Here is a 25,522-nt window from a genome sequence, read left to right on the forward strand (position 1 = left end):
GTGTGATGGAGTGGGGGGGGGTGCATGTGTGAGTCAGGCTGGATGTCTGAGGCAAGCAGCAGCTCCCAGTGGCTACGGATGACCCTGGGGCTACAACTGGCAGATAACACCTCTGCCCTGAACAAAGAGGAGGGAGGAGCTGAGCTGGGTTTTGAATCGGGGGCGGCAGTTAGAGGCGAGGAAAAGGGAGAGCTGGAAGGCAGCCAGCCTGAGGAGGGGGAAAGCTACACCCCAGAGGGGCACCCCTTGGGGTCTTCTCCCCAGGACAGGTTGGAAGGACTGTCTCTGGCTGCTGTGCTGTCGCTTCTGTGAGAAACTGGACATCTGTTGCCTAATAAACCTTCTGTTGTACCTGCTGAGTGAGAGTCTCTCCTGCCAGCGGACGGGGTGCAGTGCAGGGGGACCCCTGAACCCCATCACACTGGCACAGCTCGGAGACCCGAGAGAAACACCACACGGAGCCCGCGAGAAGCCAACAGCTGAACCGCAGGGACAGGGCTCCCAGGGGGCGGGGGTTACCCCTTAATGAGGGAATGCAGCCGGGCTCCACTGAGACACACAGACAGAGAGATACGGTGTATATGGGTAGAAAGACCGATCATATCTTAAAGAGTGAGTGTCCGTGAGTCGCTGTCTGTGAGTCGGTTGCTTCAAGTTGTCCCCCCTGAACTGTGAGAACTCGGCCCCCAAACCTGACCGGCTCCTCCCGCCCGAGCTCAGAGCCAGGCCGGGGGCGGCTGTGCCCGGGAAATGGGGGGTGCTGGAGGGGGGATGTTTCTCAGGACATGCTGAGGGCGGGGCGCAGGGAGATGGAAGCTCTGACGCAGAGCGGTGAGTGGGGCAGCGGTGGGGGCACAGCTGCACTGCGCTGTGATTGGGGCAGCCGCACCCCAAGGAGATCTGACAGCTGGGGACGGAGCTTCACATGCCCCTCCCCCCCAAACAGTGCCAGATGGGGGCAGACCCCACCCACTGCCCCTCCCACGGCCACCCCGGCGACAGGCAGTGACGCCCAGCCCCGCCCAGGAGTAGCTTGTCTGGCCCAGCTGCAGGCCGGGGGGGCACCCACAGCCCGGGGACAGGCCCTGAACCCTCCCCTCCCCAGTACCTGCCGAAGCCTGGGGGCGGGGCCGTAGGCTGGGACCGCCCACCAGAGCCCCGCCTCCCAATCAGCTGCCGCCGAGCTCGGCGCTCCCGACAGACAGCGCCCCCTGCTGTGTGACGGGTGACACCGCCCCTGTCTGCCCCCGCCGGGCTCCTCCGAGTTCTCACCCCTCCCCTGGGGAAAGGTGCCGGACACCGCGCATGCGCCCGCCCGCGGGCTGCACCCTGCAGCCTGTGCTGGGGGGTCTGTCCCGGCCTGCGGCTGCAGCTGCTCCAGGGTCGCTCTGCAGGGCCGGGGCCCCATTGTGCAGCCTGTTGGAGCTGCGCTGTGCGGGCTGGCTCTGGCCTCCAGCTGCCCCCACGTCCTCCGCCCTGCAGCTGCTCTGGGGGAAGCACTTTGGGGGCTCCCCGGCCCCAGCAGCCCCCGCAGCCTGTAGGGCGCTGAGGTGGGGAGGAGGCTCCGGGCCTGCCCCCAGCGTGCAGGGTCCCCTGTGCAGCTGCAGGCTGTGTGCGGGCGGGGCGGGCTCTGAGGGCTGTTCCCTCCACCTGCCTCTGCAGAGTCTGGGCTGTGGGGGGTCAGGTGCCGCCTCCGGCTGTCTCCCGACAACAGGGGCTTTCTTGGGCGCCGGGCGTCCACCCCCTCCAGCCGCCCCCTGTGCTCTGCACGCCCGGGCCTCTGCCTCCTCCCGCCCAGCACAGCCCCTTCTGTGTCACACGTGTGCGGAGCTGGGTCTGTCCGCTGCGAAGGGGCCATCGCCCTGCGCTGAGCGCTCCCCCGGCCCCTCTTATCCCGCCCCGGGGCCCGCATGCAAATCCCGCCCCGGGCCTTCCTCTCAAATACCCGCCCCGGCGCCGAGGGGCCTCAGTCTCGGCCCGGCCCGGCCCGCTCAGCACCACCCACAATGAAATCCCTGGGGCTGTTCCTGGCCCTGCTCTCCGCCCTCCGCGGTGAGTGTCCGGCGGGAGCGGGGAGTCGGGGCCACACGCCACGTTGAGTCGGGGACTCAGGAATTCACCCCCCGCTCTGTTTTCCCTCCCCAGGTGCCCGCTCCCAGGTGCAGCTGGTGCAGTCCGGCCCGGGGGCGGCCAAGCCCGGAGAGACCCTCCCCCTCACCTTCAAAGTCTCGGGGGTCTCCATCTCTGACAGCAGCTGCGCCTGGGACTGGGTCCGGCAGCCCTCCGGGCAGGGGCTGGAGTGGGTGGGGTACGTGTATCCATATAACGGGGATACAGGCTACGCCCCAGCGCTGCAGAGCCGGGTCACCATCTCCGCGCACAAGGCCCAGAACCAGTTCTCCCTGCAGCTGCGCTCGCTGACAGCCGCGGACACCGGCACCTATTACTACGCCAGGGACACAGCGACCCGGCGCGCAGCGGGGCCGCTACAAAAACGGGAAGCAGCTCTGAGCAGCCCCGCCCGGCCCGAGGCGCGCGGAGAGCTGAGCCCCCCGACAGACAGACACACAGACACACACACTCCTGCTCCCCACCCCCTCCCCCCGGTCTGCGCGCCGGCCCGGGGGGCTTTGCGAACGTGCTGGGACACGGGCAGTTTGTTCACGCGGGAAGCCCCGGGGAAGGGCCGAGGCCAGAGATGCGCAGAACAGCGGCCCCGCGTGCGGCTCCCGGGCGGGGACGGGTAATAAGGGGGTTTCCCCCTTGTGATGGGGTTCTGGGGTCCCCCAAGCTCTGCACCCTGTCCGCAGGCAGGAGAGTCTCTCACTCAGCAGGAAAACAGCAGGTTTATGAGCCGACAGGACACAGCATCGTACAGAGGAGTCAGTGCAGCCGGGAGAGACAGCCAGTCCCATCCATGTTGGGGAGAGGAGGCCCCGAGGGGCCCCCAGAGCTGGGGCCTGGCCCCCTCCTTTGTCTCTCTCCCCCTCAGCCCAGACTCACTGCTTCCAACTCCCAGTTCCAGTTCAAACCCCTCAGGCTCCACCTCCTCCTTTGTCTGCAGTACAAAGGTGTTACCTGGTCATCAAGGTTTCCCTCAGCAGGAGCCCCCCACCCTCTGTGAGCCACTCACATACACACAGGTATCCCCCACTCCATCACACCCCTTCAACTCAGAGCAGCAAAAACACACGCGCTGACCCGCCCCGCCCGGCCCCGTCACACCCAGGGCCGAAAAGACCCGCGCTCAGAACAGTCCGTCGTGGGCAGCGGGGCCCGGAGAGGTCCCCAAGCCGGGCCCAGGCCCCTCCCTCCTCCCGAGCCACAGAGGACTGCCCCTCCCCCCAGGCCACTTCCCATTCCAGCCAGCCCGGACCCTCATCCGCCTCTGGCCTGTTCCCACCTTTCCGGGGTGTCACCGCAGGGGGAGAAGCCCCTGAAACGCCCCTCAGCCCTGTGTCTGCGGAAACTGAGGCACCACCTCGGGTTGCTGCAGGACAGTGGGAAACCAGGGGAATCAAACCCTCATCCCCTGAGGCTGGGCCGCGTGGGGGCCGGGGGGACGCGGGCTCCTGGGGGGCTCAGGCCCCTCCCCCGCACGCCCTCAGAAGAGGCAGTTCCAGAGCCGAGGGGAGCTACTGGCCAGGATGGAGAGAAACCCCATTTCCGGGGATAGCTTTAATCCCCCGGGATTGGAGGTTCGGGGAGCGCCGAGTAACCGCACATCGTCAGCGGCACCAGCTGCTCCCCCGCCTCCAGGGGCGATTCACACCCTCGGGCTCCAGGTTTTTCCCCGTCTTGAAAGGGCCTTAACCAGCCTCAGGAGGACTCGAACCTGCGTCCCCATAAGATCGCTGCAAAAGCCACCACCCTTTGAGCTAACACCCCTCTCCGGGGCCGGAGGTAAGGCTGTGAGAAAGAATCATTGTTTCTCTTTAAGAGGCCCGTGAGCCACCCGTGAGCTGCACCGCTCGGTGTGCGTGTTACACACGCAGCCTCCCATTGCGCTGTGCCCGGCGCTGTACAAATACACCGTCTGGGAACATCTGACTCCTCCCTCTCAGATCTACCGACTTCTACTGGCAACGAAGTTTCCCTCTCTTATACAGCGGGGTATGCAAATAAGGGCAGGAGGTTCCCTCTTAAATCCGGGCCTCGCCCAGCCCAGAGGCACCGGGAGCCGATCCGCAGCGCCCGGCTCTGTGTAGTTCCCAGCCCGGCCCGGACAACGCTCCCCGCCGCCTCACGGACAATGGCGCTTTGCCTCACAATTGTTCTCCTCGCAGCGGCCTTGCAAGGTATTTGGTGCCCCTGACTCAGTGGCGGAGCCGGACGCCCGGCCACTTCTTGCTGCTTTCAGCCCCTTCCTCTCCCTCCCTCTGTCCGCAGGGGCCCGGGGCCAGGTGCGTCTGGAGGAGTCCGGAGGGGACGTGAAGAAGCCCGGAGACTCCCTGCGCCTCTCCTGCAAAGCCTCCGGCTTCACCTTCAGCAGCTACAGCATGGACTGGGTCCGGCAGGCGCCCGGCAAGGGGCTGGAGTGGGTCGCTTATATAAGATATGATGGCGGTAATATACAATACCTGGATGCGGTGAAAGGCCGCTTCACCATCTCCCGGGACAACGCCAACAACCTGCTGCACCTGCAGATGAGCGGCCTGAGGCCCGAGGACACCGCCCGCTATTACTGTGCCAGAGACACAGCGAGCAGAAACCTATTCAAGGCCGGACACAAACCGAGCCGCGGCGGTGACAGTCCCGCCCGCGCCCGGCAGAGGGCGGCAGCGAGTTACGGTCCCACGCTGGGCTCGGGGATCGTGGCGGGCGCAGGAGGCGGAACGGGGCCCCCACTCGCAGGCGGCCTTTGAAGAAGGCGAAAGGCGTTGGCAGAGGTAAACGCCAAGCGCCTGAGGCGGCTCCGGGATCCAAAGGCGCTTCTCCAAGGACAAAGGAAAGTGCTCTGTGCCGGAGCTGAGGTCGAGCTTGAGAAGTCCAGGCGGAAGGGTGGAGGTGGGGTTCTCCTGGCTGGTCATTGGGGTGTGACGGGTTCGGGGTCCCCGGGCTCTGCACGCACAGACACACAGGTATCCCCCAGGACATCACACTGTGCACCTCCTGGGCCAGGAGTGGCCCTTGTGATCAGGTTCAGGGGTGTCAGCCCAAAGGCCCATAAGGGTCCGATGGGATGTAGTGGGGGTTGGGTGTGTGTCTCACACAGGGTGGGGGGCTCCTGCTGGGGGTAACCTGGCAACCAGGTGACACCTCTGGGCTGCAGACAAAGGGGGAGGTGGAGCCTGAGGGGTTTGAATTGGAACTGGGAGTTGGAAGCGGTGAGTCTGGGCTGGGGTAGAGACAGACAAAGGAGGGGGCCAGGCCCCGGCTCCGGGGGCCCCTCGGGGCGTCCTCTCCCCAGCACTGATGGGACTGGCTGTCTCTGCCGGCTGCACTGACCCCTCTGTACGACGCTGTGTCCTGTCGGCTCATAAACCCGCTGTTCTGCTGAGTGAGGGTCACTCCTGCCTGCGGACGGGGGCAGCGCTTGGAGATCCCTGAACTCCATTAACAGTGTGACTGTAACTCGCTGCCGCCCTCTGCAGGGCGCGGGCGGAACTGGCACCAAGGGGCAGCAGTGACCGCGGCGGCTGGGGCGCTGCTTTGAGAACACTCCCCATTGGCCCAAGTCACCGCCAGTCATACCCCTGCCCCGCCCCCGGGAGCTGCCTTCACCGCCCCCCGGCCGGTGGGGCTTGGACCGGGCAGCCCCTCCCAGCAGACGTCTGACCCCCGGAGACACTCCCGCCTCCGGGCGGCTCCTGGGCTCCGGCTGCCGCAGCGCAGCGCAGAGCACGTTCCGGGGCATCTCCCCCGGCCCCTCTTATCCCGCCCCGGGGCCCGCATGCAAATCCCGCCCCGGGCCTTCCTCTCAAATACCCGCCCCGGGGCCCAGGGGCCTCAGTCTCGTCCCGGTCCGGCCCGCTCAGCACCACCCACAATGAAATCCCTGGGGCTGTTCCTGGCCCTGCTCTCCGCCCTCCGCGGTGAGTGTCCGGCGGGAGCGGGGAGTCGGGGCCACACGCCAGGTTGAGTCGGGGACTCCTGAATTCACCCCCGCTCTGTTTTCCCTCCGCAGGTGCCCGCTCCCAGGTGCAGCTGGTGCAGTCCGGCCCGGGGGCGGCCAAGCCCGGAGAGACCCTCACCCTCACCTGCGCTGTCACCGGGGTCTCCATCTCCGGCAGCAGTTACACTTTCTCGGGGGTCTCCATCTCTGCTCAGAGTTACCTTTGGCACTGGGTCCGGCAGCCCCCCGGGCAGGGGCTGCAGTGGGTGGGGTTCGTGTACCCCGGGGACGGCGAGGATACAGGCTACGCTCCGTCTCTCGAGGGCCGGGTCACCATCTCGGCGGACACGGCCCAGAACCAGGTCTCTCTGCACCTCCGCTCGCTGACAGCCGCGGACACCGGCACCTATTACTGCGCCCGGGAAGACACAGTGACCCGGCCGGAGCCGGGGCTCGTACACAAAGTGGAAGCGGCTCCCGAGCCGGGCAGCGGGCCTGGCCAGGGGCGCGCACACCGCCCGCAGCTGTTATCCTCCGTTCTCTGCCAGGCTGTCCCGCTCTGGGCCCGTTTCCCCCGCAGGCCCGGCCCCTGGGCTCTCCGGCCCGGTTCCGCGCCAGACTCTGCGCACAGCCTGGGCCGCGAAAACCCAGGGCTGCGCGTTCGGTGCCGGGGAGGCCGTTTCGGGCTTTGGGGCCCGTAGATTTAAACAGCTGCTCAGGGAGGGTCTGGGGGGCGCTGGGTCCTGCCGGGAGCGCGGGGACGGGACGGGACTGGAGGGGCTGTCGAGGTCCCGTCCAGCCCCAGCATGCGTGTGCCGGTGACAGCGCCTGTGGGGCAGAGACCAGCGCCCGGCGGGAGGGACCAAGCCCCCGGCGCAGCCCGCGGGGTCCCGCCTCCTGCCCCCAGCGGCGTCCCCCGAGGGCCAATTCCCCCGCGGGGGTAAAGTCAGGGGACCGCTCTCACTGCACCCGCGTCACTCCGGATTTACACCCGGCCAGGGTGTGGGGCCTGCAGCCCTCGGGGCCCGTCCAGGGTCAGCGCTGCGATGCGCGGGTCTAGTGTTCGCAAGGGGCCCGAGGCCGCCTCCGGCCGAGCGGACTCACCGCCACCCGCGCAGGGGCGGCCCGGGAGGGGAGGTCCCGCTGCACTTCCTGCGTCCGCGGCGCGACTCTGAGCTCGGACCGACACCGCCGCCGGCAGCACCAGCGCCACGAGTGCGCGGCAGGGGGCGCCAGGCTACGCGGGGCGGGGCGGTGGGGGGACTCACCCCCTGCAGAAATAGCCGCCCAGCGGGCAGGCTCCAGCAGGAGCCGATCCCTGGCCCGGGATCCCTCCGGGCAGGAGCCGCCGCGCCGGGAGCAGCTCTTCAGTCCTCGGCTGTTGTGTTCTGGGCCAGGAGGACACACACCAGAGCGGCCCGGCCGCGCATCCGCCCAGCGACCCCCCCAGCGCTGCACCCCCCCGATACACACACACAGACACACACTGTGATAGCGGGGGGCCTGGGTGAGACTCAGGCTGGACGTGTGAGACAGGCAGAGCAGCTCCCAGCGGCTAAGGATGACCCCTGGGCTGTACCTGGGCTGGCAGGTAACACCTCTGCCCTGAGCGCAGAGCAGGGAGGAGCTGAGCTGGGCTGGAATCGGAGGCGGCAGTTGGAAGCTGGGGGAGAGGGAGCTGGAAGCAGCCAGCCTGGCGAGGGGGGAAGCTACACCCCAGAGGGGCCCCCCTCGGGCTCCTCTCCCCAGGACGGGTTGGAATGACTGTCTCTGCCGGCTGCACTGACCCCTCTGTGCTGAGCTGGGCTCTGGCGCCTCATCAGCCTCCTGTTCTACCTGCCGGGTGAGAGTCACTCCTGCCTGCGGGCGGGAGGGGGCAAGGCTGGGGGACCCTGTACCTCATTCTATGGCCTTGCCCACCACTCGCCTCCCCAGCCCAGCTGCAGGCTCCGGGCGGCGGCCGGGGGCGCCATGGGCCGGGGACACCCCCGGAGCTGGTCCCTCACCCCACCAGCCGCAGGTGACGTGGCCGCTCCCAGCCGACAGCGCCACCTGCTGTGCGGGAGGACACAGCCCCGGCCCCGCCGCACACACCGGGAGGGGACCAACCGGTCAGTGAATTGTCCCTCAGCCCCGGGGCGGGACTTGTCCCTGGGCCAGAACCAGCAGCGGTTTCCACTGGGCCGAAGGGTTCTGGCCAATGGGAGCTGAGAGCTTGTGCTGGGGGCGGGGCAGCAGGCAGAGCCCTCCCCCTCCGAGAGCAGAGCCACAAGGCCGGGGCGGGGGCTGGGTTGGACTAAGAAACTGGGGGGACCCGATGCGGCCCGGGGGCCCGATCCACCCGCCAAGGCTCCCCCACAGTGCGGAGGGAGGCAGAAATCCCCGCGCATGCGCTGTTCTCTGCACTCCCCGGGGGTTCTCATTTCCCTCTGCGCCGCCCTTGGCCACAGCCCCTCCCTCACCCAGCTGGAGTCCCGCCCACTGCACACGGGAGACACTTCCCGCCCCACGCCCGAGGAAACAGCCCCCACGCGAGGCTCGGGGCTGTCTCTGTGACGTCACCGGCTTCATCCCCGAATTTCCCCAGGGCAGTAACAGGACTATCGGGCCCGCCCGGGAAGTGCTCGGCGCTGCACAGACACACAGGGGAGGGGAAGGAGACGCCTCCTGTCGGACACCCACGGAAGCAACTGAGCGCCTCGGGGACAGGCGGTTGTACCTCTCCTAAGGAGCGGACTATGCAAATAGGGGTGACGGGTTCGGGTCCCTTATCAGCAGCGAGCTATGCAAATAGGGGGAGAGGTTCCTGCTTAAATCCGGGCCTCGCCTGCCCAGGGGCACTGGGATCCGATCCGCAGCGCCCGGCTCTCTGCAGCTCCCAGCCCGGCCCGGACAACGCTCCCCGCCCGACCCACGGACAATGGCGCTTTGCCTCACAATTGTTCTCCTGGCAGCGGCCTTGCAAGGTATTTGCTGCCCCTGAGTCCGTGGCGGAGCCGGACGCCCGGCCACTTCTTGCTGCTTTCAGCCCCTCCCTCTCCCTCCCTCTGTCCGCAGGGGCCCGGGGCCAGGTGCGTCTGGAGGAGTCCGGAGGGGACGTGAAGAAGCCCGGAGACTCCCTGCGCCTCTCCTGCAAAGCCTCCGGCTTCACCTTCAGCAGCTACTACATGAGCTGGGTCCGGCAGCCGCCCGGCAAGGGGCTGGAGTGGGTGGCTGGGATAAACCCCGCTGGGGGTAGTACGTACTACCCGGATGCGGTGAAAGGCCGCTTCACCATCTCCCGGGACAACGCCAACAACCTGCAGCACCTGCAGATGAGCGGCCTGAGGCCCGAGGACACCGCCCGCTATTACTGTACCACAGACACAGCGAGCAGAAACCTATTGAAGGCCGGACACAAACCGAGCCTCGGCGCTGACAGTCCCGCCCGCGCCCGGCAGAGGGCGGCAGCGAGTTACAGTCAAACATTTGTTACAGCAACAAAGGGTCCTGTGGCACCTTATAACTAAAATAAAAGTTTTGAGCAGAGACTCACAGACGAAAGTTCACGCTCAAAACTTTTGTTTTATAAGGTACCACAGGACCCTTCGTTGCTGTTACAGATCCAGACTAACACGGATACCCCTCCTATATTAGTCAAATATTTGTGCGTGCGCGCATACACATATATATACGACAGGCCATCAGTCCTCCCGCCTGCGGGCCGGGGGTGAAGAACTCCCCCTGGCCTGGAAGAACTCGGACCCCCAATCGCACGTGCAGCTTCCCCCGCCCCTCACTGCAGTGCGGAGCGGGGAGCGGAATCCCCCCTCCCACCTCCGGGAGAGCCCCTGAACCCGGCAACCCGGAGCCCCAAAGTGGTACATCCGACCCCGTCCCGATCTGAGCATCACCTTGTCTGGAGCACACACACACACAGGCCCGTCTGTGTTACACACACACACACATACACACACACCGGCGCATCTGTGTTACACACACACACTCACAAACCCCAGCCCATCTGTGCTTTACACACAAGCACGCACGCGCGCGCGCACCCTTGCCCGTCTGTGTTACACACACACACACACACACACACACACACACACACCCCGGCAGGTCTGTGCTACACAAACACACTCATCATCCCGTCTGTGTTACACACACTCTTTCACACACACACAAACACACTCCTGCCGCCTTCAGTCCCCGGGCCGGGCCACTCCCACCAGCCGCTCTCCTTGGGCCGCATCCCGACGGGCTCCGGGGCTCTCCTGCAGGCGGCCAGGCCGGTGGGAAGGGAGCCTGGGCCCCCCGCCTGCTCCGCACAAGGGCCCCCGGGGGCGGGAGTGTGAGAGTCAGGCTGGATGTGGGCACCGCCGGCCGCACGGACCCCTCTGAACGAGGCTGTGTCCTGCCGGCTAATGAACCCGCTGTTCGCCGGCTGAGTGCGAGTCACTCCCGCCTGCGGAGCGGGGCAGAGCCTGGGGACCCCGAACTCGTCACACGGGGACACGCCCAGGGTTTGCTCAGAGGTCAGAGCTCTGGCCAATGAGAGCTGAGCGCTGCTGCTGGGGGCGGGGCAGCAGGCAGAGCCCTCCCCCTCCGAGAGCACGGCCACAAGGCGGGGGCGGGACCGGACTAAGAGGCTGTGGGGGCCAGATGCGTCCTGGGGGCCCGATCCTCCCGCCCAGGGGTTCACCCTGTGCCAGGGCCGGCCCTGCAATGCCGCAGGAGGCAGAACTCCCCGCGCATGCGCTGTTCTCCGCACTCCCGGGGGGGTTCATTTCCCTCTCCGCTGCCCTGGGCCACAGCCCCTCCCCCCGCACAGCGGGAGCCCCGCCCCCTGCACACGGGAGACACATCCCGCCCCACGGCCGAGGTAACAGCCGCCCCCACCGAGGCTCTGGGCTGGCTCCGTGACGTCACCGGCCTCATCCCCTTGTTTCCCAGTTTGGTGACAGGAGCCTCCTGCCCGCCCGGGGAGTGCCCGGCGCTGCACAGACACACAGGGGAGGGGAAGGAGACGCCTCCTGTCGGACACCCACGGAAGCAACTGAGCGCCTCGGGGACAGGCGCTTGTACCTCTCCTAAGGAGAGAACTATGCAAATAGGGGTGACGGGTTCGGGTCCCTTATGAGCAGCGAGCTATGCAAATAGGGGGAGAGGTTCCTGCTTAAATCCGGGCCTCGCCCTGCCCAGCGGCACCGGGAGCCGATCCGCAGCGCCCGGCTCTCTGCACCTCCCAGCCCGGCCCGGACAACGCTCCCCGCCCGCCCCACGGACAATGGCGCTTTGCCTCACAATTGTTCTCCTCGCAGCGGCCTTGGAAGGTATTTGGTGCCCTTGAGTCAGTGGCGGAGCCGGACGCCCGGCCGCTTCTTGCTGCTTTCAGCCCCTTCCCCTCCCTCCCTCTGTCCGCAGGGGCCCGGGGCCAGGTGCGGCTGGAGGAGTCCGGAGGGGACGTGAAGAAGCCCGGAGACTCCCTGCGCCTCTCCTGCAAAGCCTCCGGCTTCACCTTCGGAGACTTCTGGATGAGCTGGGTCCGGCAGAGTCCTGGGAAGGGGCTGGAGTGGGTCGCAGCTATAAGCTACTGGGCCGGTAGCACTATACGCTACGCCGGTTCTGTCCAAGGCCGCTTCACCATCTCCCGGGACAACGGCAACAACCTGCTGCACCTGCAGATGAGCGGCCTGAGGCCCGAGGACACCGCGCGCTATTACTGTGCCAGAGACACAGCGAGCAGAAACCTATTGAAGGCCGGACACAAACCGAGCCGCGGCGGTGACAGTCCCGCCCGCGCCCGGCAGAGGGCGGCAGCGAGTTTCGGTCCCACGCTGGGCTCGGGGATCGTGGCGGGCGCAGGAGGCGGAACTGGGCCCCCACTCGCAGGAGGCCTTTGAAGAAGGCGAAAGGCGTTGGCAGAGGTAAACGCCAAGCGCCTGAGGCGGCTCCGGGATCCAAAGGCGCTTCTCCAAGGACAAAGGAAAGTGCTCTGTGCCGGAGCTGAGGTCGAGCTTGAGAAGTCCAGGCGGAAGGGTAGAGGTGGGGTTCTCCTGGCTGGTCATTGGGGTGTGACGGGTTCGGGGTCCCCGGGCTCTGCACGCACAGACACACAGGTATCCCCCAGGACGTCACACTGTGCACCTCCTGGGCCAGGAGTGGCCCTTGTGATCAGGTTCAGGGGTGTCAGCCGAAAGGCCCAAAAGGGTCCGATGGGCTGTAGTGGGGGTTGGGTGTGTCTCTCACAGAGGGTGGGGGGCTCCTGCTGGGGGTAACCTGGCGACCAGGTGACACCTCTGGGCTGCAGACAAAGGGGGAGGTGGAGCCTGAGGGGTTTGAATTGGAACTGGGAGTTGGAAGCGGTGAGTCTGGGCTGGGGGAGAGAGAGACAAAGGAGGGGGCCAAGCACCGGCTCCGGGGGCCCCTCGGGGCGTCCTCTCCCCAGCATGGATGGGACTGGCTGTCTCTGCCGGCTGCACTGACCCCTCTGTACGACGCTGTGTCCTGTCGGCTCATAAACCCGCTGTTCTCCTGCTGAGTGAGGGTCACTCCTGCCTGCGGACGGGGGTAGCGCTTGGAGATCCCTGAACTCCTTTAACAGTGTGACTGTAACTCGCTGCCGCCCTCTGCAGGACGCGGGCGGAACTGTCGCCAAGGGGCAGCAGTGACCGCGCCGGCTGGGGCGCTGCTTCGAGAACACTCCCCATTGGCCCAAGTCACCGCCAGTCAAGCTCCTGCCCCTCCCCCGGGACCTGCCTCCCCCCTGCGGCCGCTAGGGCTTGGACCGGGCAGCCCCTCCCAGCAGACGGGCGGGGGCAGGACCCGCTGCGGCGCTGGGCTGGGCCCGAAACTCCTGTCCCCGGCCGGGCTCCCCCGCCCCCCAGAAAGCTCTGTGTGTGTCTCTGGCCAGACCCCGCCTGTCCCCCGCAGCTGCGCGTCCTGCCCCGTCTGCCCCCCGGGAGACACTCCCGCCTCGGGGCGGCTCCTGGGCTCCGGCTGCAGCAGCGCAGCGCCGAGCACGTTCCGGGGCAGCCGGTGCGCCAGCGGACGGACACCCGCTGGGACAAGGGGCTTCACCCCACACATGGGGGTTCCCCCTCCCGCCAGACACAGCTCCCGGCGCCGCTGTCGCTCCCTGGGAGTGAGCCTGGCTGTGGGACGCCCTCCTGCCGCTCACTGGCCCGGTGGGTTCCGCTGCTCTGGGGGCAGCACTTTGGGGACTACCCCGACCCCCAGCAGCCCCACAGCCTGTCGGGTATTGAGGTGGGGAGGAGGCTCCGGGGCTGCCCCCGGCGTGCAGCGGTCCCGTATCCAGCTGCAGACTCTAGCCTGTGGGGGGTCAGGTGCCCCCTCCTACTAACCCCCGACAACTTACAGCTTTCGGGGGGGCCGGGTGAGTACCCCCTCCAGCCGCCCCCTGTGCTCTGCACGCCCGGGCCTCTGCCTCCTCCCGCCCAGCACAGCCCCTCCTGTGTTACACGTGTGAGGAGCTGGGTCTGTCCGCTGCGAAGGGGCCATTGCCCTGCGCTGAGCGCTCCCCCGGCCCCTCTTATCCCGCCCCGGGGCCCGCATGCAAATCCCGCCCCGGGCCTTCCTCTCAAATACCCGCCCCGGCGCCCAGGGGCCTCAGTCTCGGCCCGGCCCGGCCCGCTCAGCACCACCCACAATGAAATACCTGGGGCTGTTCCTGGCCCTGCTCTCCGCCCTCCGCGGTGAGTGTCCGGCGGGAGCGGGGAGTCGGGGCCACACGCCGGGTTGAGTCGGGGACTCCTGAATTCACCCCCCGCTCTGTTTTCCCTCCCCAGGTGCCCGCTCCCAGGTGCAGCTGGTGCAGTCCGGCCCGGGCGCGGCCAAGCCCGGAGAGACCCTCGCCCTCACCTGCAAAGTCTCCCGGGTCTCCATCTCTGACAGCAGCTACGCCTGGGACTGGGTCCGGCAGCCGGCCGGGAAGGGGCTGGAGTGGGTGGCTCGGATATACCCGCATGACGGGAGAACGTGGTTTGCGGAGTCCCTCAAAAGCCGGACCGGCATCTCGGCGGACAAGGCCCAGAACCAGTTCTCCCTGCAGCTCCGCTCGCTGACAGCCGCGGACACCGGCACCTATTACTGCGCCAGGGACACAGTGACCCGGCCAGATCAGGGTCTCGTACACAAAGGGGAAGCGGCTCCCGAGCCGGGCAGGGAAGTCAGTTCAAAGGGAGACGTGAGCCCGGAGCCCTGCACACTCTAGGACCCAGGTGTCCCGCAGCGGGGGGTCCAGAAGTGACACAGCCCAGAACAGACTTGTCAGCACAGGAACCAGAACCCGTCAGTCCGACCCGTCCTGGGGAGCGGGGCCAGAGGGGTCCCCCAGCCGGGCCCTGGCCCCTCCCTCCCTCCCTCCCCAGCCAGACGGGACTGCCCCGCTCACCAGCCCTGTTCCGATTGCAGCCGGCCTGGCCCCTGCTCCGCCTCTGGCCTGTTCCCGGGAAGAAAGGGGGCCCGCGGCTGCCTGGGTTACAAAGGCCAGAGAGGGCCATTAACTGCGTGTGAGACCTCAGCCCAGCGCAACTGCCTTCCCCGCCCCGCACTGACGCTGCGCCTGGGGAAACTGAGGCGCCACCTCGGGTTACCACAGGCCAGTAGGAAACACACGGAACCGAACCAGGGGAAGAAAATCTTCACACGCCCCGCCCCCCTCCACTGCGTCACACCAGGCTGTCCCCGTCCCCTCCCTCGGACACCGCCACCACCCTGCCCCCACCCAAGGGAAACCTCAGGCGCTCTCCCTCAGTCAGGGGACTTCGTGGCTGGTTGGAACCCCTCCCCCACCCGCCTGGAGCTGCCCCCCACAATCTGCGTCCTCTCCCTGCCCCTCCCCTCACAGGTCTGCCCCCGCGCGGGCCTGTGACCAGCTCGGCCCGAAGACACGGCGGTGCGTCACGGGGCGAGGTGGGGACACAGCGATGGGAAACCCAGACAGGTTCGGCCAACAACTCCGGCGTGGGAACTCGCAGTTCATCTCCCGGCCAGCAGGTGGCGATGGGGCCACGTGACCCGCCCTCCCCTGCAGCGGGGGGTTCTGATGCAGGAGACACGCCCAGGGTTTGATCAGAGGTCAGAGCTCTGGCCAATGGGAGCTGAGAGCTGCTGCTGGGGGCGGGGCAGCAGGCAGAGCCCTCCCCCTCCGAGCCCACGGCCGCAAAGGGGGGCGGCGGAGGACTAAGGAACTGGAGGGGCCAGAGGAGGCCTAGGGGCCCGATCCTCCCGCCCGGGGGCTCACCCGATGCCAATGCCGTGGTAGGCAGAACTCCCCGCGCATGCGCTGTTCTCTGCACTCCCAGGGGCGTCATTTCCCTCTGCTCTACCCTGGGCCAGAGCCCCGCCCCCCGCACACGGGAGACACTTGAGTGAGTTAACAGCCGCCCCCCCCGAGGCTCTGAGCTGGCTCCGTGACGTCACCAGCCTCATTGCCTTGTTTCCCCAGTGCGGTTATAGGAGCCTCCGGCCCACCACGGAAGTGCCCGGCGCTGCACAAAGACACAGGGGAGGGGAAGGAGACGCCTCCTCTCCGACACCCACGGAAGCAACTCAGCTCCTCGGGGACAGGCGGTTGTACCTTTCCTTAGGGAGCGGCCTATGCAAATAGGGGTGACGGGCTCGGGTCCCTTATCAGCAGCGAGCTATGCAAATAGGGGGAGAGGTTCCAGCTTAAATCCGGGCCTCGCCCTGCCCAGAGGCACCGGGAGCCGATCCGCAGCGCCCGGCTCTCTGCAGCTCCCAGCCCGGCCCGGACAACGCTCCCCGCCCGCCCCACGGACAATGGCGCTTTGCCTCACAATTGTTCTCCTCGCAGCGGCCTTGCAAGGTATTTGCTGCCCCTGAGTCAGTGGCGGAGCCGGAAGCCCGGCCACTTCTTGCTGCTTTGAGCCCTTCCTCTCCCTCCCTCTGTCCGCAGGGGCCCGGGGCCAGGTGCGTCTGGAGGAGTCCGGAGGGGACGTGAAGAAGCCCGGAGACTCCCTGCGCCTCTCCTGCAAAGCCTCCGGCTTCACCTTCAGCGACTACTGGATGTACTGGGTCCGGCAGGCGCCCGGCAAGGGGCTGGAGTGGGTCGCTGCTATTAACCAGGGTGGGGGTAGTACGTACTACCTGGACGCGGTGAAAGGCCGCTTCACCGTCTCCCGGGACAACGCCAACAACCTGCTGCACCTGCAGATGAGCGGCCTGAGGCCCGAGGACACCGCCCGCTATTACTGTGCCAGAGACACAGCGAGCAAAAACCTATTGAAGGCCGGACACAAACCGAGCCGGGGCGGTGACAGTCCCGCCCGCGCCCGGCAGAGGGCGCCAGCGACTTTCAGTCAAACATTTGTGCCTGCGCACATACACATATATATATGACAGGCCATCAGTCCTGCCGCCTGCGGGCCGGGGGTGAAGAACTCCCGCTGGCCTGGAAGAACTCGGACCCCGAATCCCACGAGCAGCTTCCCCCGGCCCTAACTGCAGTGCGGAGCGGGGAGCGGAATCGCCCCCGCACCTCCGGGAGAGCCCCTGAACCCGGCACTCCAGAGCCCCGAAGTGCCTTCATCTGACCTCGGCCCTATCTCAGCATCACCTTGTCTGGAGCACACACGCACCGGCCTGTCTGTGTTACACCCTGTGATGGAGTTGAGGGGCCCCCTGCACTGCACCCCGTCCGCTGGCAGGAGAGACTCTCACTCAGCAGGTACAACAGCAGGTTTATTAGGCAACAGATGCCCAGTTTCTCACAGAAGCGACAGTACAGCAGCCAGAGACAGTCCTTCCAACCCGTCCTGGGAGGAAGACCCCGAGGGGTGCCCCTCTGGGGTGTAGCTTCCCCCTCCTCAGGCTGGCTGCCTTCCAGCTCTCCCTTTTCCTAGCCTCTATCTGCCGCCTCCGATTCAAAACCCAGCTCAGCTCCTCCCTCCTCTTTGTTCAGGCAGAGGTGTCACCTGCCAATTGTAGCCCCAGGGTCATCCTTAGCCACTGGGAGCTGCTGCTTGCCTCAGACATCCAGCCTGACTCACACATGCACTCCCCCCACTCCATCACACACACACACACACCGGCCCGTCTGTGCTACACACACACACACTCACACACATTATCTGCCCTCTCTCTGTGCCTCACACACTCTTGTGTGTAGTATCCTGCCCCAAACGCACACTCAGTCACACACCCCTTGGCCTCTCTGTCTCACACTCGCCTCCCCACACCCCCCGTGCGACGGGTGTGATGTTCTGTCCTTGTGGCCTTGCACAGCGGTTCTGGGCTGCGCGGGCTGCTCTTGGCGTTTCACGCTGGTTATTTGTCCCCCACTGCAAAGTGGGGACAGCCGAGGGGTTGGGCCGATGAAGCCGAAGGAGGCGGAGTCGGGACCCCTGGGGTCTGAATCCCAGCCCTGAGCTGATCACGTGGGATGGGAAGTCACAGCCCCGCGGTGAGTTCCCGGAGCCGAGGCCCAGCGCTGTCTGACAGGAAGTCGGAGTCACCATCTGTGATGGGGTTCTGGGGTCCCCCAAGCTCTGCACCCTGTCCGCAGGCAGGAGAGTCTCTCACTCAGCAGGAAAACAGCAGGTTTATTAGCCGACAGGACACAGCATCGTACAGAGGAGTCAGTACAGCAGGCAGAGACAGCCAGTCCAATCCATGTTGGGGAGAGGAGGCCCCGAGGGGCCCCCAGAGCCGGGGCCTGGCCCCCTCCTTGGTCTCTCTCTCCCTCAGCCCAGACTAACTGCTTCCAACTCCCAGTTCCAATTTAAACCCCTCAGGCTCCACCTCCTCCTTTGTCTGCAGTACAAAGGTGTTACCTGGTCGTCAGGGTTATCCTCAGCAGGAGCCCCACACCCTCTGTGAGTCACTCACATACACACAGGTATCCCCCACTCCATCACATCTCTCCCCCCTTCCAGACCGAACTGAGCAGGGTCACTCAACTGGTGACCTGGGGAAGTTCGGGGCTCTCCCCTTGTGAAAGGGCATCGGCTGTACCCTCTGTTCTCCCCTCGATGTGCACCACCTCCACATCATAGTCCTGCTGGGGGAGGCTCCAAGTCAGGAGCTTGGTCTTGGCCCTTTTCATGTGATGCAGCCGGGCAAGTCCCTTTAGTTCCCTTGGGTTGGTTGGTCTCGCTGCTTCGGCCCCGGTTCGTCAGCCACGTTCTCAAGTCGGGCAGGCAGAGCCCATACAGATGCTGCAGCACCAACAGATTAAACAGGTCTTTTGTGGTCTGGGTCCTGCCCCATCTGACCACCAGTCCATACAGCTGCTCCAGCCGATGTCTGGAATTCAGTTACAGTCCAGTAACGGAAGGTACAAATGCTTCCATCCTTGGCATTTAGCCAGACCACCACAATGGCTGTGTGCCTCAGTTTCCCCTTCCATGCCACACAATAGGTTTGGAATGTTCCTTCTCATGTCAGAGGTTGCAAGACTAGTTACAGGGAACAATGGTGACATTTTAGAGTTACAGACTCCTTTAACATACAGTTCATGCTTCTACATTAATGTTATTATGTTACATGGCTCTTTTTAAACATTTAGTGCATGGTACAGTTTTACAGCTTTTGGTAGCAGCACCCCTTGGTTACAGCAGTTAGCGTGAGTAACAGAACAAACCCACTGCAACTGTACATTTACGTTGCTCTTTGGTAGACCACAACCTTTGTGCAACATCCTTGAGAATCCGGTATTTTGGGGATAAATGGCTGAGGCCTTTCTTAGCACCATTAAGTTCTAATCTTCTCCCTTGCCCCCTGGGGTGGAAACTTGATCTCTTTGGCTGTGCCCTCCCTTCTAACAAGAGCTGGGCCATTGATGATCTCAGGGAGACGGCCCCCTTCCTGCCAGTCTGGAAATTTGCAAACCAAACTGCTTTTTAAGAGTTGTTTTGTGAGTCCCAGACGCAGAATCCACATGAAGGAATTCCTGTTTATCCCTTACTGGCCCACCAGGCCCACAGCTTCTTTGTCCTTTTACCTCCAACTTCTGCCTCCCCATGGAATCAGAATTGAATCCAGTATGAGAACATAAGTGTTTCCACCATTTGGAGATGGGGAATTGCTGGTGCTCTCCTGCATCCTACAGAGATTGGCTGTGCAGCTGTTTTACTTGGTTCTCACAGGGCTGCTTACATTCCCTGATAGTTTTTACTTTACTTGCACCAACTTCCAATTCCTGAGAAACTTTTACCCTGCCTGCTTTGGACCCTTCCAGAGCACAGCCAGTGGTTTCATACTGAGGCAGGTCCTGGCCATCAGGAGCTGAAACAAACTTCTCCCCAGACAAAGGGCTGCTCTGGCTCTTACAGACAAGCACCTTTCCTGTTCACTCTCCTTCACCTTACTCCCATTTTCTGCAGTCCCCACAGATGGGTCAGGAAAAGTTTTAGGGAAATTCTCTTCCTTAAGAGCTTCCCCAAACAATAACTCACCCCTGTCTGGCTCCACAGGGGCACTGCTCCCTTGAGCCACAACCAGCTCCTGGGTTTCACCTACGCCCAGGATCACTTCTGGCCCATCAGGCAGATTCCCACGTAATCCCCCTTCAGGCAGACAGCCAGTACCACCGGACAGAAGGTTAGGGTCCCTTTCCTCCCTTCTGCTACCAGCTCCTTTATCTTCATCAGTTAGCTTAACTCCATTGCCCGTCTGTTCTTCTGTCCTGGTGAGAGGATGACTCTGGTGGGACAGAGTCCTCTCACCCCCTCCCAGTAACACCTCAGCATCAGGCAAAGAACAAGTACCAGAATCGTCTGGTCTCTGGGATTCCCTGATGATACTAACTGGATTAGACCGAGTTAAAGCATCATCCCCCCTGAGAGACACAGAGGTAGGGCCACTTCGCATCTGGGCTTCAGCTGCCCTCAGATCCAGCTCTGGGATCTTGGCTCCATATTGAGCCCCCACAGGCTCAGGCAAAGGATTCACTTCCCCAGAAGCAGAAGCACTTTTTTTGCACCAAGGACCAGTGTCCTGAACAGTGACACCACTGCCCATCCCAGAGCCATTCCCTCTGCTCCAGCCCCCATGGCTGGGTTTAGGCACACCTGGAATGCTCTTTTTTGGTGGTTCCTTCTCCAGCCACCCCAGGCTGGGGAATCTTCCTCAGACAATGGGCTAGTTTCCTCATTGGCACCTTTTCCAAACGCAGGCTCTGCTCTCTCCCCAGGCTGCTGCTGCTGTTCAACACAGACAGACAATGGGAGACACTCTCTCCTTTGTCCCAGCCCCCCGGCTGGTCTCAACACACACACAGAAGGTGGAGCAGCTTCTCTCAGAGACAACTTGCCATTCCCAGTGGATCAGCTGCTTTCCTGCACAGACACACAGGCACCTTCCTCGGCCCAGGCCTGGAAAACTCTTCGCAGGTCTGTCTTGGCCAATAGTAGATGATGGGTTGGAATTGCTCCTTCCCTCCTTGAGCTGCGGCAGGCCACTCAGTTCAGAACTCCAGGCCGTCCAGGGTTCCCTGCCCCGATCCGGGCTCACCTCTGCAGGATTTTCCTTAACCCTCAGCTCCGCCACTGCACATCCACGCTGCCTTGTCCAGCTTCTTTAATTTCAATTCAGTTTCCAGGTGCTGCGACTTCACAGCGGAGTTGCTGAGCGTGGTTGCAGGCTCTCAGGCTGATGCCCTCTGCACCCCACGCTTCCTGGAAGAATCCCTTCAGTGTGCCAGGCTCCTTGCGGGTCACAAGCTCCCTGGGGTTAGGCTGTAGGCCCCTCTGCCCTCTGGGACTGACTCCAACAGACTTTCAGAGGAACCCCTTCTTTAGTGTGACACCCGCTCTCAAGGACCATGAGCACCCTCTCTTGGGAAGGACTCATTCAGCGTCAGCCTCCTCAGGGGTCACTTGTTCCGGGGGTTGGGCCCTTGGCCCCTCCACCTTCTGGGACCGACTCCAACAGATTCCCAGGAGTAACCGCTCCTCAGGTGTGACACCCCCTCTCGAGGACCACAACCGCAGTTGCTTGGGTTCAGCTGCAGGCCCCTCCGCCTTGGGAAACTGCACCTCACTGCCCGTCAGCACACCTGGGTCTCGCAGGCCCCTCTTCTTCTTCCGTGGCGCCCGTTACTTACTACTGGATGCTCCATCCTCGGGGTGCAGAACATCCCACTTCTGACACCAGTGTGATGGGGTTCTGGGTTCCCCCAAGCTCTGCACCCTGTCCGCAGGCAGGAGAGTCTCTCACTCAGCAGGAAAACAGCAGGTTTATTAGCCGACAGGACACAGCATCGTACAAAGGAGTCAGTACAGCAGGCAGAGACAGCCAGTCCAATCCATGTTGGGGAGAGGAGGCCCCGAGGGGCCCCCAGAGCCGGGGCCTGGCCCCCTCCTTGGTCTCTCTCTCCCTCAGCCCAGACTAACTGCTTCCAACTCCCAGTTCCAATTTAAACCCCTCAGGCTCCACCTCCTCCTTTGTCTGCAGTACAAAGGTGTTACCTGGTCGTCAGGGTTATCCTCAGCAGGAGCCCCACACCCTCTGTGAGTCACTCACATACACACAGGTATCCCCCACTCCATCACACCATCCCATCAGCAGCGCTGAGAAATGTCCAGCTGGGCTCGTGCCTCAGTTTCCCCTCGGCAGGGTGGGGATGACAACCCCGCCCCCGTTTCCAGCCGTGCGGGGTGGGTAAGACCACCTGCACAGAGGGCCCGTCTGACCCTGCCGGGACACGGCTGAGGCCGGGGAGAGGCGCTCGGGGGTGGGAATAACTGGGCGTTATCGGTGTGTATTGGCCGCTGGCAGCTGCCAGGCCCAGCTGACCCCGCCTGGGACAGAGACTCGGAACCGGGGAGTCTGCGCCGCTGACACCTCAAACCTCCGGCACCGCCTTCCCCAGGAGCGCCGCTTGTGGGGGCGGCAGACCCGGGCAGGGACCGGAGTGGGGAATTGATCTACCTCGGCCGCGGTGGCCCCGGCTCCGTCCCGGCTGTCCAGGGGCGGCTGTTCAGCACCGCGGACAGCTCCGTGCGCAGAGTGAAGGGAGGCGCCACCCAGCGGCCACTGGCACAGGGGCTTTGGGGGATTTAAGCACCAGCTCGCGGGCCGCACCCCGGGAGGGGGCTGTGAGCCCCAGCTGGAGGGAGGCCCCCAACTCCCTCTGCGAGCAGGGACGGGGACCCCACCGCTCCCGCGTTTCCTAGCGGAGAAATCAGGCAGCGCCCGAGTGAGGACACGGGGATCCCCGGTAAACCCCGAACTCTCGTCCCCCACACAACAAGCAGTCCGGGCGCACCTCAGAGCCTGACACAGGAAGCTACACCCAGAGGGGCCCCCCTCGGGCGCCTCTCCCCAGGACGGGTTGCAATGACCGTCTCTGCCGGCCGTACTGACCCCTCTGTGCTGAACTGGGCAACTGGCGCCTCATAAACCTCCTGTTCTACCTGCTGGGTGAGAGACACTGCTGCCTGCGGGCGGGGGGCAGAGCTTGGGGACCCCTGAATTCCGTCACTCTCTGACCCACAGCCCGGGGGAGGGATTATACACGCAGCGTCCAAGTTCCCTGTGCCCGGCGCTGTACAAACGCATCGTCTGAGAGCACGTGACTGTCTCCTTCTCAGACCTTCCGGCAGCTAATGAGAGCGCCGTTCGGATCTCTTATAAAACGGGGTATGCAAATGAGCGCGGGAGGTTCCTGTTTAAATCCGGGCCTCGCCCTGCCCAGGGGCACCGGGAGCCGATCCGCAGCGCCCGGCTCTCTGTAGCTCCCACACCGGCCCGGACAACGCTCCCCGCCCGCCCCAAGGACAATGGCGCTTTGCCTCACAATTGTTCTCCTCGCAGCGGCCTTGGAAGGTATTTGCTGCCCCTGAGTCAGTGGCGGAGCCGGAAGCCCGGCCACTTCTTGCTGCTTTCAGCCCCTTCCTCTCCCTCCTTCCCTCCCTCTGTCTGCAGGGGTCCGGGGCCAGGTGCGTCTGGAGGAGTCCGGAGGGGACGTGAAGAAGCCCGGAGACTCCCTGCGCCTCTCCTGCAAAGCCTCCGGCTTCACCTTCAGCAGCTACGGGATGAGCTGGGTCCGGCAGGCGCCCGGCAAGGGGCTGGAGTGGGTGGCTGAGATAAACCCCGCTGGGGGTAGTACGTACTACCTGGATGCGGTGAAAGGCCGCTTCACCATCTCCCGGGACAACGCCAACAACCTGCTGCAGCTGCAGATGAGCGGCCTGAGGCCCGAGGACACCGCCAGCTATTACTGTGCGAGACACACAGCGAGCAGAAACCTATTGAAGGCCGGACACAAACCGAGCCGCGGCGGTGACAGTCCCGCCCGCTCCCGGCAGAGGGCGGCAGCGAGTTACAGTCCAATATTTGAGAACAACAAGAGAACAATAACATTATGCTCCAAAATATCTGCATGTCTATGAGGTGCCAAAAGGCTTCTTGTTGTTCTCGAAGCTACAGACGAACCGGGCCCCCTCTCTGATACTCGGCAGTTGTTTGTGTGTGCGTGTATACACAGGGATATGTGACCGGCCAGAAGCTCTTTTGCCTGTGAGTCGGTTTTGTTGAAGCCGCAGGACGCGGAGTCGGCACCGCTGGGGTCTGAATCCCAGCCCTGAGCTGATCACGTGGGAATCTACGTCACAGCCAAGGGATGTCTTCCCGGAGCCGAGGCCCAGCGCTGTCTGACAGGAAGTCGGTGTCACCATCCCATCAGCAGCGCTGAGAAATGTCCAGCTGGGCTGGTGCCTCAGTTTCCCCTCGGCAGGGTGGGGATGAGAACCCCGCCCCCGTTCCCAGCCGTGCGGGGTGGGTAAAACCACCTGCACAGAGGGCCCGTCTGACCCTGCCGGGACACGGCTGGGGCCGGGGAGAGGCGCTCGGGGGTGGGAATAACTGGGCGTTATTGGTGTATATTGGCCGCCGGCAGCTGCCAGGCCCAGCTGACCCCGCCGGGGGCACAGATCTGGAACCGGGGAGTCTGCGCCGCTGACACCTCAAACCTCCGGCTCCGGCTCCCCCAGCGGCGCCGCTCGGGGGCGGCAGCCCCGGGCAGGGACCGGAGTGGGGTTATAGATCTACCCCGGCCGCGGTGGCCCCGGCTCCGCCCCGGCTGTCCAGGGGCGGCCGTTCAGCACCGCGGACAGCTCCGTGCGCAAAGGGAAGGGAGGCGCCACCCAGCGGCCACTGGCACAGGGGCTTTGGGGGATTTAAGCACCAGCTCGCGGGCCGCACCCCGGGAGGGGGCTGTGAGCCCCAGCTGGAGGGAGGCCCCCAACTCCCTCTGCGAGCAGGCACAGGGACCCCACCGCTCCCGCGTTTCCGAGCGGAGAAGTCAGGCAGCCCCCGGGTCAAGACATGGGGACCCCCCGGTAAACCCCGAACTCTCGTCCCCCACAGAACAAGCAGCCTGGCGCAGCGCAGAGCCTGACACAGGAAGCTACACCCCAGAGGGGCCCCCCTCGGGCGCCTCTCCCCAGGACGGTTTGGAATGACTGTCTCTGCCGGCTGTACTGACCCCTCTGTCCGGAGCTGGGCAACTGTTGCCTCGTAAACCTCCTGCTCTACCTGCTGGGTGACAGTCACTCCTGCCTGCGGGCGGGGGCAGAGTTTGGGGACCCCTGAGTTCCGTCACACAGTGACCCACAGTCCGGGGGTCGGGACTATACACGCAGCGTCCAAGTGCCCTGTGCCCGGCGCGGTGTGGTGCAAACGCACCGTCTGAGAGCACGTGACTCTCTCCTTCTCAGATCTTCCGGCAGCTAATGAGAGCGCCGTTCGGATCGCTTATAAAATGAGGCATGCAAATGAGCTCGGGAGGTTCCTGTTTAAATCCGGGCCTCGCCCTGCCCAGGGGCACCGGTAGCCGATCCGCAGCGCCCGGCTCTCTGCAGCTCCCAGCCCAGCCCGGCCCGGACAACGCTCCCCGCCCGCCCCACGGACAATGGCGCTTTGCCTCACAATTGTTCTCCTCGCAGCGGCCTTGGAAGGTATTTGCTGCCCCTGAGTCAGTGGCGGAGCCGGAAGCCCGGCCACTTCTTGCTGCGTTCAGCCCCTTCCTCTCCCTCCCTCCCTCTGTCCGCAGGGGCCCGGGGCCAGGTGCGTCGGGAGGAGTCCGGAGGGGACGTGAAGAAGCCCGGAGACTCCCTGCGCCTCTCCTGCAAAGCCTCCGGCTTCACCTTCAGCGAATATTACATGAACTGGGTCCGGCAGGCGCCCGGCAAGGGGTGGAGTGGGTGGCTGAGATAAACCCCGCTGGGGGTAGTAGGTACTACCCGGATGCGGTGAAAGGCCGCTTCACCATCTCCCGGGACAACGCCAACAACCTGCTGCACCTGCAGATGAGCGGCTTGAGGCCCGAGGACACCGCCCGCTATTACTGTGCCACAGACACAAAGCGAGCAGAAACCTATTGAAGGCCGGACACAAACCGAGCCGCGGCGGTGACAGTCCCGCCCGCGCCCGGCAGAGGGCGGCAGCGACTTTCAGTCAAACATTTGTGCTTGCGCACATACACATATATATATGACA

The 25,522-nt window shown here is 64.6% G+C and overlaps 1 pseudogene and 8 gene segments (V, D, J or C); all 9 read left to right on the plus strand.

The window, feature by feature from the left end:
- The first annotated feature begins 2,006 nt into the window (after nucleotides 1-2,006).
- On the plus strand, nucleotides 2,007-3,877 carry LOC142004566 (immunoglobulin heavy variable 4-61-like). The segment is given in 3 exon segments: nucleotides 2,007-2,052; nucleotides 2,146-2,531; nucleotides 3,806-3,877. Coding segments are annotated over 3 exon segments (504 nt in total).
- Nucleotides 3,878-4,252: 375 nt separating this feature from the next.
- On the plus strand, nucleotides 4,253-4,865 carry LOC142004567 (Ig heavy chain V region 3-like). The segment is given in 2 exon segments: nucleotides 4,253-4,298; nucleotides 4,390-4,865. Coding segments are annotated over 2 exon segments (522 nt in total).
- Nucleotides 4,866-5,989: 1,124 nt separating this feature from the next.
- LOC142004568 (immunoglobulin heavy variable 4-59-like) lies at nucleotides 5,990-6,756 on the plus strand. The segment is given in 2 exon segments: nucleotides 5,990-6,035; nucleotides 6,128-6,756. Coding segments are annotated over 2 exon segments (675 nt in total).
- Nucleotides 6,757-8,975: 2,219 nt separating this feature from the next.
- LOC142004569 (Ig heavy chain V region 914-like) lies at nucleotides 8,976-9,564 on the plus strand. The segment is given in 3 exon segments: nucleotides 8,976-9,021; nucleotides 9,113-9,409; nucleotides 9,485-9,564. Coding segments are annotated over 3 exon segments (423 nt in total).
- Nucleotides 9,565-11,324: 1,760 nt separating this feature from the next.
- On the plus strand, nucleotides 11,325-11,940 carry LOC142004570 (Ig heavy chain V region 3-like). The segment is given in 2 exon segments: nucleotides 11,325-11,370; nucleotides 11,462-11,940. Coding segments are annotated over 2 exon segments (525 nt in total).
- A 1,766-nt stretch (nucleotides 11,941-13,706) lies between these two features.
- Nucleotides 13,707-15,668, plus strand: LOC142004571 (uncharacterized; annotated as a pseudogene).
- Nucleotides 15,669-15,841: 173 nt separating this feature from the next.
- On the plus strand, nucleotides 15,842-22,589 carry LOC142004572 (Ig heavy chain V region 3-like). The segment is given in 4 exon segments: nucleotides 15,842-15,887; nucleotides 15,978-16,274; nucleotides 19,594-19,621; nucleotides 22,520-22,589. Coding segments are annotated over 4 exon segments (441 nt in total).
- Nucleotides 22,590-22,803: 214 nt separating this feature from the next.
- On the plus strand, nucleotides 22,804-24,067 carry LOC142004574 (Ig heavy chain V region 914-like). The segment is given in 3 exon segments: nucleotides 22,804-22,849; nucleotides 22,949-23,251; nucleotides 24,000-24,067. Coding segments are annotated over 3 exon segments (417 nt in total).
- Nucleotides 24,068-24,935: 868 nt separating this feature from the next.
- On the plus strand, nucleotides 24,936-25,407 carry LOC142004767 (Ig heavy chain V region 914-like). The segment is given in 2 exon segments: nucleotides 24,936-24,981; nucleotides 25,077-25,407. Coding segments are annotated over 2 exon segments (377 nt in total).
- Nucleotides 25,408-25,522: the final 115 nt, after the last annotated feature.

This window comes from Carettochelys insculpta, chromosome 32, assembly GCF_033958435.1.
Source record: "Carettochelys insculpta isolate YL-2023 chromosome 32, ASM3395843v1, whole genome shotgun sequence".
Classification (NCBI taxonomy): Eukaryota; Metazoa; Chordata; order Testudines; family Carettochelyidae; genus Carettochelys; species Carettochelys insculpta.